Here is a 10,364-nt window from a genome sequence, read left to right as displayed (position 1 = left end):
TTTTCCATATGTGTGGTTTGGGGTATATGCCCACCCAGGACATCTGCTACACCACACCACCCTTCTGCACTAGGCAGGAATCGGTTCTGGTCCAAGATAAGTTGAAGAAAACTGTCCACATATTCACATGAAATACCAGAATGTAATAATTTGTCTTTGTCAGTAGATGGCGGTGTTGATCAAGTTCATATAGTGCAAGACATCACTACCTCTGGAAGACCACATGATATGTTGAAACTAGGGGCATTGAGAAAAAAATCCTCATGTAAAACGAATTGATCACTTTAACCTGTCTAATAATGGTTTATGAATAATAATGAATATCTTGTGCTGTCAAAGAGTATTAATAATGAGCAACTTTACTTTCCGTTTAGAAAACTATGAAAAAATGGAAAGTCTTGCATCACACAATGCACTGAAACTATATAAAATATTTAAGATATGATTTGTGTCTTATCTGTGTTGTGCTGGATTCAGGTGAATATGGGTTCATGGAAGCACCATTGTAGTTGCTCAGTTGCGTATCGACCCAGAAAAGATGCACAGGATGATCAGTGATGTCTCTGTTAACTTAAGCGTGACTGTGTTGGTATGCTGCTATGCTTTCCAAGACCTCCATAGAGGATCATATCTCTCTCTCTCTCTCTCTCTCTCTCTCTCTCTCTCTCTCTCTCTCTATCTCTTCTCACTTCCCGTCACTTTGTAGCTTTGATGGGGTGCCATGTATCCCTCACACTGGAGGTCTTTTCATTTGGAGCACCTGTCGAGAGGAAATGGGGATGGCGGTTTGTTGTTGCAGGCAGGGAATTCACAGCAATGGCCAGATGAGGCAGAAGTGCGGATCTGTTTGTGCATGTGGAAAGAGCTAAAGAGGTGAGAAGTAGAGGGTCATTTTTAGACTGGCGATGCTGCAAAAGAGCCCCAGTCAAATTTTGGATGCATTTTGACACAGTTTGTCTCCGCATTGGAATTTTACCCTTTTGCAGACCACACACATTCACCCGAGTCATTCAAACCTATACACTTAAGAGGTGTTGAAACAATGTTTGGAAGGAAAAACTGTTGCTCTGCTTTAACAACTAGCAAGCTATCTAAAGAAGCAGTATTTTAAGGTGTCATTGGCACTTCAGATACTGTTCCAATGCATCTTAGTTATGCATTGCACTAGAAAGTATTCCCAGCATGCATTTCAATGACTTCTGTGAAAAATTCATGTAAATGTTGATTATAAAAACCATATCTTTTATTTACTAAAGGAGTTATCAAATAAATGTTTATGGGTTAATGTGCCCAATATCTGTGTTTATGCTTATTAGAGTATTTTGCCTTTAGTATTATGCCTACGTGGAGCTTGCAGTCCATATATAAAGAAAGAAAAAATATATTTTTACAAGCTTCCATGACCTTTTAGGATGCTCCCATTAAAGGCAGCTGCCTATAAAGACACTAGGTCACGCAATTTACTTTTGAACAGAGTATAAAGCAGAAGAATGCAATTGCACAAATTATGTTTGTCCGAACACCTGTACATGTGCACGCGTTGGAGAGTGCGAGGCCGGATCTGGATGTAGGGACGACTCATCCTTCCTGCTGGAGCTACAAAGAGGTTGTTTAGGTGCCCATGAGAGGATGGCATTGTGTGGGCTGACCATCCCTGGCTGCCCGGTTGAGAGCTAAATGATTCTGCTGTCACTGCCAGTCCAGCTGGGCACCCATACATGCACACACACATACACGCAGACTCGTATAAACGCACTAAATCCTCCCGCCAAAATCAACGGATGCAAGCGCATCTCCCAGAAGCAAAGAGAGATAACTGTTGTTATTCCCATCATTCATTGGATAGAAATATCAAAAGTAATCCACAAAATTATTTCATTGCAGTGCCCATTTGACTTTTATTTCTTGTGTGTAACCGGTAAGAAAATATTGTCATGCCATGAAAGTGAATGGTGGCAACATTTGTGTGTGAATTGTCTTTTAAGATAATTTGCCATTTTTACAATAGGTAATTACGTGCACAGTCACTTGAAATGGTTGAATCTTGACCTAGTTGTAGCATCCTGGGGAAACAGCATGTTTAATCTATTAAGAAACACAATGCGAGGGAAAGACCTGCCTGTTCACAGGGTCTCGGAGACTCACTTCTCCTCATCTTGTAACACACACAAAAACACAGTTACACACAGTACAACTGCATTTCTTCTTGATCCAGTTCCTGAAAATGTATGTTGGTGTAACTAAATGTAGTCAAGTTAACTCAAACATGCTCTTTCATCATATACTCATATTCATGTCATTCCGAACCCGTATGGCTTTTCTTTTCTGCATAACACAAAATTAGATATTTTGAAGAATGTTTGATGAACAAACAGCACTTGACCCCATTATATGGACACGAGACATTTCTTAAAATATAATTTCATGTTACACAGAAAAAAGAGTAATTTTGAATGACAATGGGTGAGTTAATGATACAGAAATGTTATTTTAAAGTACAGAAATGTTATTTTATTATATCTGCAGTGCCTAACTGTTTATCAAAAAATATATGGATTGGAGCTTATTTATGATAAATATTTTGGATACCTGAAAACATACTTTTACGGTGTGGTTTATTTCTGTTATATGTTTTAATTCAAAACAATACCAGCCGCAAGAGATTCTCAAGAATTGCTTTGCTGTTGCTGGAAAATTACACTGAACTTTTTTGAATTAAAGTAAATGAAAACAAGTTTAGTCTGCTTTTGTCAGCGCTTGAATTGAGGGGCCACTACAGTCTTTGTCTGATCTGAATTTACACATAGACAGGTTTGGTCGTCTCTAGGTGTGGTCAAAGGGAGTTTACACCAAAGAATATACACCTTCACTTTTGTGTAACAGGATCACTGACATAAGGCGTTGTGTGTGGATTGGTTGTCTCTTCTATTATAATGGTTATCACTACTTTAAATCAGAGTTTTAATCGCCAGGTTAGCGGCCAGTCAAAATAAGACCTTACAGAGAAGAAACACGATCTCACCTTGAGAAAGATCTTAAAGCAGGTTTGACCCCTTAGACTTGCCATACAAGCTTAGACTGTAAACAGATTCCATGCAGCTGGAGCCAAATATGAATTCATAAGTGAAAGATTTCCGACACCTGTGTAAAGAAAGAGAGTGTGTGTGTTTATGAATGTATCTTTTTATATTCGTCTCCTAAAAAAAGGCTGAAACACACCCAATAGTACTGCACGAACACACAAGAAAAACAGAAGCACTACCCACCCAAAAAACGTTCAGTAAAAACATTGATATGAAATAAAAATGTGGAGAATCTTACATGAAGATGGTGAGGATTGGAGAGGCTGGTTTAGATTATTTAAGTTCCCCTGAACCCAATTTTTTTAATGTTTCAGCAATTGTTCAAGATTTCATGTCCGTATTTAACCTTAAATCTTAACCATAAATTTGAATAACATAATTACACAAACAATACAGTTGTTTACCGGACATACCACATCATTCTACACTCTTTGATATTTACTTTTTTGTTCAACAATTCCTCTATATCGCTCATGCTATAGAAATAAAGCTACAAAAAACGTAGCAGATGTTCAAATCAGGTGATCATATATCATATACAAGCAATGTGATTAAACCACAGGGGTGAACAAAGAAAAGTGGATACAAAGTTTGGTTTATGGTAGATACAAAAAAAAAGACATGAAATAACAAACAATGAAAAAATGCTAACAGACGACTGGGTTCCGAAAGAAGAAGGTCCAACTTGGCCATGGTTGATAAACAACAGGGAAAAAAGGCCAAATAGATATTCTCTTTTGACAACACACGAATCACAACATTGCAAAAGCTGTGTCTTGTATTCATCTTTTAGTTTAGTCACTTCATCTGTGACTAAAAAATCACCAATGATCTATCTGTGAGAAACCACAAAAAAACTTAGATATTCCTGTAGATGTTACAGTTTCTTGTGTAATACTTGCATGCATGTCAAATTAATTTCTGTCAGGCAGTAAATAGAAACTTTTGTGATTTGTATTTTTTCTTATTCCCTTGCCTGTAGGCCAATGTGTGTCTTTCAACAAGCCTCTGCTCAATCTGGCCTCTGTTTTGAAAAGAGGCTTCATTGTCAAGTCTAGCGTAGGCTGGACGTATTCAGTTTTTAACTTCACTCTCACGGTATCTCTCTGTCTGTCTGTGTGTGTTTGTAGTGGGAACAATTGAAGTCTGCCTATCCTAAAAGTGGAAAAGAGCTCAATATGACAGCAGGATTAGGCATGACAACAGGGAGAAAAACATACTCTACCAGCACATACACACATATATTCCCAATGGCATTTCTTATATATTTCATTGGCTCTCTACTAGTTAACGTGCACGAAATGCCATGCAATAAAATAAAAATGTTCTTATCATAAAAAAGCACATTTAATGAATATAATAAACATAAATAAATATAATTTATGCAACACAGTAAATATTAAGCCTCCATAAATTTGAATGCGGGCAGATGAAGTGGATTCAAATATACATGCATGTTTGGACAATTTTCAGCAGGAATTTGTAGGAACATACACAGATTTCCCAAGTGATTGTAAAAGAAATGAGAAAACCCACCTGTCAGAAAATTCGGGCTGTAATTTAAGCAATGATGACAGAGGGTTTGCATTTGAGGTCTTTATCATGAAGGTTAACAGCTGGGAAACGCACATTTGCATATCATAATCTATTTTCTCTGGAATGCTCCTAATGGTTTATAAAAGCCTTCGATACGTTTCAGTGCCTCGGCACCTGTTGCTTGAGGGGAGGCGATAACTTTATTCATATTGTATTTGGGCATTTGCGTATCTGACCAAACAATTAAAATCCAATGGTTTTGGCTAATGGCCCTGAACTCCATGTGTTCATACTGCAGTCTTCAACTGAAGGACGCGGACGTGACACTTGTTTCCCCCTGGACCCAATTAATGAGATAAAAGTGGGGTCGGGTGGTGAAGGGATGCCAAAGAATTGTTGAGGGAGTCAAAATATGTGCATTGTGATTGGCAGGATAAAACAAGCAGGCTCCAAATAAGCTCATGTGTGATTATTAAAGTTCACCCAAAAATGTTGGTTCTTTCAGTAGTTTTTGGTAAGCTGTAATAAATATTGTAGAATGTGACAAACCATGCAATTCTCATAATTCATAAATGTTTTCAAGATCATTTTTTATGATAAATGCTCTTTATGGCATATTGTAATGTGTTGACTCTAAAGGTAAATATTCTGGAATGAATAAACATCAGATTTTAATAGATTTTTTATTAAAAGGTATAAATAGATTCTTAATTGGTTGATGGTTTGTTAGTCAAGCTTGACAGAGGTTTTCAGTTAAAACAGAAGTGTTACTTCTCTCAATGCACTTTTTTACAGTTTTACTGCTTCTGTTTACGCTTAAGGTTTATGTTTTCTGAGATGACATCCCTGGTCTGGTTTGTCAAGCTAATAAGATTACCTCATATACAGTATATCTCTCTTCCAGACAGTGCGTCTGCCGAAAACAATCTGCCCATATTTATCATGGGAACTCCGTATGTCACCAGGGTTATCAGCAAGTGCTCAAGTTCACAGTCAAACTCACTCTGTGTTTTTTCACACGTGTCTGGTCTCACTTGCTTCCCCCACCGCCCTCTTTGATCTCCGAGCGCCTATTGGTCATGTTGGTTGTGTTGTTGCTGGCGCGTGGGCCTTAACGTCCTTTCCCCCCTCTTTAACGGTCATCTTTTCAATAAAAAGATCGCCCCATTTGCCCTGTAGCTGTGTACAAGCAGATGATGTCCATCTTGGGTCATGGGGCCTCACGATGTCACTGTTCATTAGTCCCCATCAGCATGTGTGTGTCTGTGTGTATGGTCCAGTCATGTAAAACTGGTTTTAATGGTTGGTTGGTCTTCTCCACTAACTGGATTGGTTTCTGTTTTCAGATCAGATATTTAAAATAGATCTTTTTAACATTTGAAAGTTGCAACACCAAACCCCCACCTGATGGAACCTGGTTACCTGTTGCACTTCTTGTTGTGCATCTCAATGAATCAAAATACACACATATATACACTGTTATAAGATATAAAATCTTGTTTTCTGAAAGAAAATATAAAAATTAAGTATGTTTATGCTTAAAACCAGCAAAAAGCTGCCAAGTAAAGTCAACTTAATTTAAGTCGGCAGGTATTGTAGCTCGTTTTATGCATAAACTTATTAAGGTTTAACCTATTAGATCACTTTCAAGTAAATAAATCTTGATTTAATGATCTGTACATATTTTTACTGCACAACAAGACAAAACTAATGCTTAAGAAGTTCATTTTTGTGTATAGATTCAACTTGATAGCAATGCATTACAACGTGGAATGACGCTGAGACGTTCTGGTACTCAAGTCACATATTTAATACAGTAGCAGTTAGTTACAGAAATGTTCAAAATATAGCATGTCATTTCATGTATATATTTATATATTCATTTGCCCTCCCCCCACTCATTCCCAGTCTCCTTTTCTCTTCCTTTTTTCTTGGAGACATTTGTCAGGAGCCATCTGTCTGTCTGCTCACCCCCACCCCCCCAACTGTTGTCTACACTTTTAACCATCTCATCAAGCAGCATCACCTTTGCGCTGGTCAACACACATACACAGTCTGAATCATTCACCAAAAAACACACATTTCCATAACAAAAATTATAATTTTATCTTCTTTTAACAAGTGCTACAGATACTGAACACATTCCAAACGAGCAGAAAAATAGTATGAAAATACTGTACAATTTGCATCTTTACACCAGTGTATATTGGCTTCAACACAATCGCACGCTCTGGCAGCAGCACATGCGAGTTCATCCTCAGTGCAGCATCATTGTGTCTCAAAGCTTGGAAGTTAAATTCAAGTTGCAAATTCACCTCCTTGTTTGCTTGGTTCTGTGAGTGCGTGCGTGCGTGTTTTGAGTGTGTCTAAGCGTGGAGGAGCGTGACGGCGAACATATAGGCACATTATCCTGCATTCTCATCAGCAACTCATCCATGAATACAGTAGAATACACAAAACTATGAGTGTTATTTACATGCACAGAACAATATGTTCAACAAGTCCATCGGTTCCTTTCATTAGTTTACGACCAACATGCTTCTCCTCAAACCTCATGTCAACATGTCCTTTACTGCTGAGGGGGGTCACACCAGTCAAAACGGACCAGCCGTTGGTACACCTTTAACCCCCACAACCAAGCCTTGCTTTCTAGCTTTTCTCAATCATCTTCTCACACTTTGGTGGCCAGTGACTGCACCTCAGACTTCTGAGTCTGAGCGCTGAGGGTGGAAGACATGGAGCTCATGTGACCATGCATGGCCTTCTTCAGGTTCAGCAGACACAGGCACTGAGAGCGAAAACGCAGGTCAAAAAACGCATAGAGGAACGGGTTGAGGCAGCTGTTCACATACGCCAGGCACGTGGCGTACGGATGGGCCAAAAGCACAAAGTGAAGAAACCCGCACGAGTTCGGTGCCAAGTCCAGGTAAGAGAGCGCGTCCATGCTTTTTAGAACGTGAAAAGGGGTCCAGCAGAAAGCGAAGACCACCACCAGCGTAGTGATGATCTTGAGGAGACGGCGCTTCTTCTGGTCTTCCTTTCTCAAGTGGCTGAAATGCCTGGTGACCGTGCAGCCGATGAAACAGTAACAGACAGTCATAGCCAAGAAAGGCAGCAGAAAACCCAACGCGGAGGATGACAGGCTCAGCCCTGCGATCCACAGAGATTCGTGATGTTGATTGATAGTGACCATGCTGAAGTCCATCGCACAGGTGGTCCGGTTGTTCCCAGCATCGTCCACCGTGGTGCGGAACAGGAGGGTTGGCACGGCCAGGAGACAAGACAGGAACCAGATGGCGCCCAGTGATGCCAGCATGGTGCCGCGGGATCGGAGCCGGCCGCTGGACAGGGAGTGGACGATGGCGAGGTAGCGGTCAAAACTCAGGCATGTCAGACAGAAGACGCTGGCGTACATGTTGACAAGCACAACGTAGCTGCTGATCTTGCAGAGAGCCACGCCGAACGGCCAGTGGTAGCCCAGCGCGGTGTACACCGCCCACAGCGGCAGCGTGATCACGAACGTCAGGTCCGCGAGCGCCAGGTTACCGATGTAAATGTCCGCGGCGCGCCGTTTGGATTTTGCGCGCCAGACAGTGAAGATAACCACGCCGTTACCGGAAAGACCGAGGATGAAAATGAGCATGTACAGCACGGGGATGAGAGAGTAAGACGGCTCCCACTCCGAGTAGTCGCATGCAGTCTCGTTATCTTCATAGTAATAGTCATTGTCGACGTATTCCGGCATTGGCTCCATTTGGCGAGGGTCGTTTTAAAGCTTAAAACGCAATGCTCCTGCGTCTTTATCCAAAAGAGTTGAGTTGAGTCAAAAGTTGACGGAGTTCAGTGAAAATGTTTGTTTTTCTGCCCAAACGGAGAGTTTGTGTTAAGAGTCAAAGATAAATTTCTCCTCCTCGCTGGATGCCAGAATAGCGCGTCTGTGTGAAGGAGAGAAGCGCACGGTCTTTTTAAACTGCGGACTTCTCACCCCTCCCTCGAGACCCGTATATCGGACCCCTTATCTTCACTAAACCTCGGCCCCCTCCATACTCCCACTCCCACCCACCACGGCACACCAACCCCCCGGCCACGCAGTCACACGGCAGGAGCGAGTGTGTGTGTCAACAAAGTGGGTTTAGCGCTTGTTTTTCTTCTTAATGAAAAAGTAATGGCTCGCTGCTCTTTTAAGAGTCACCTGAACTTTTATGACAAACGATGTTCTTGCGTCACGTCACATTGACAACACTTTAAATGAAAAGAAACAACATCAATCGTGTCAGTGGATCATGTGTATTAGCCTATATATTAAAAAAGAATTCATGCAATTCTTGTCGTGGCTGATATTTGCGCATCATTCGCGTCATGCCGACCGAAACATCCCACATAACTGTTTGTAGCCTAGTTTTTATGTTTTGATGCAAAACTTTATACCGTCGTTTACAGTGGAGGTTCTATTTTCTTGCATTGCAGCCTCGGCTACACGACACTAAATTCAATTAAACAAATTGAAACATGTCAAGCCCGAACAGGTTTTAGACTGGTTCCCAGTGAAACCAGAGCCTTGAGACAAATTAAAATGTTAAAAGAGGCACTGCTCCGTGATTTCCTCTCGCTCAAACATTACATCAGGATGGCATTCAGTGACTTCAAACGCCCCACTTCCACTACAACACAACACATAGCTAACACGTCTCGGTATGTATGAAAACGTATTTCAACACAGATTCATCCAACCATAAGCAAGAAAAATATAGACTGTTTAAAGTGTTCACGTTAATATATTCTAAGAGTACACTGATAAATACTCTGATAAACGTAACAATAATACTTTTTTTGCATTTGTATCCACTCCTACAAACGTTTGGTTATTTATTTAAATCATCGGATGAATTGCAAAGTCCAATTAATTGCAGTTCATAAAAAGACATTATTGTAAACCACATTTAAAATCGCACCGAGTGTTTTTAGTAATTAGATTACATGCCAGCGCAGGATTTGGATGTGTGTGAATTTAATTCTCACTTTCTTGCATGTATTTGCATGATAAAAGCAGACGCAAACTCGCAAAATAAACAAAAACAAAAGGAAACGAGGCATTTGACATTAACGAGTTTCTTTAAGGACGCGTTGTTCGCGCGTTACACCCAATTTGCAGCACCTGAAAAAAGGGCAGTTAAAACGCAAATAGCTTAGGCTGAAAAGACATCAATTCACATTCAAAATATAGGAAAACTTGCCCGTGTTTCCTTTTGTTTCATTTGTTTTGGTGACTATCCTTCCAAATGTTCTCATGCCCTCTGTCAAACTCTGTGCAAAGGTCATGCAGCACATATCTGCACTGCATCACTATCACAAATAATCATTTAAGCTCGTTTCAGTCCCTAAATTAATGTGCAATCACATTTGGGTGGATCAGTGTGTAAATCCATCATTCACAACGCTGATGAGATCATCTGTAGATCTTCTCAATTGGGTGATCTAAAGAGCCATCACGCTTAGTTGCTGCAGGACTGTATAAAGTTGGATGAACATAGCATTACAATCCATAAACATTTCGCTCCGGATTCGCTTTCCTGTTAAGTGAAACTGGTATGTTATTGATAGCCTATATAGAGATATATAGGCAACAAAGGTGTGCAAATGCATCTTTAACAAATCTGTTTAAATGCAGTGGATTAGATATAAAATGTGAGAATTGGGCCACATTGGGCAGAGATTTGAATAAGTGGATATTCCCCATTTGTCAGA

General features: G+C 40.3%; 1 protein-coding gene across 1 annotated transcript; it reads right to left on the bottom strand.

Moving 5' to 3' along the window:
• Positions 1–6,415: 6,415 nt before the first annotated feature.
• On the bottom strand, positions 6,416–8,554 carry aplnra (apelin receptor a). Its single transcript, XM_079466670.1, has one exon. It carries the CDS (start codon positions 8,371–8,373, stop codon positions 7,291–7,293), a length of 1,083 nt encoding a protein of 360 aa, XP_079322796.1. The 5' UTR covers positions 8,374–8,554; the 3' UTR covers positions 6,416–7,290.
• Positions 8,555–10,364: the final 1,810 nt, after the last annotated feature.

Source organism: Barbatula barbatula, assembly GCF_947034865.1.
Source record: "Barbatula barbatula genome assembly, chromosome: 11".
Taxonomy (NCBI): domain Eukaryota; kingdom Metazoa; phylum Chordata; class Actinopteri; order Cypriniformes; family Nemacheilidae; genus Barbatula; species Barbatula barbatula.
Note: the sequence above shows the minus strand (reverse complement) of the source record. Positions and strands in the feature narration are given on the sequence as shown.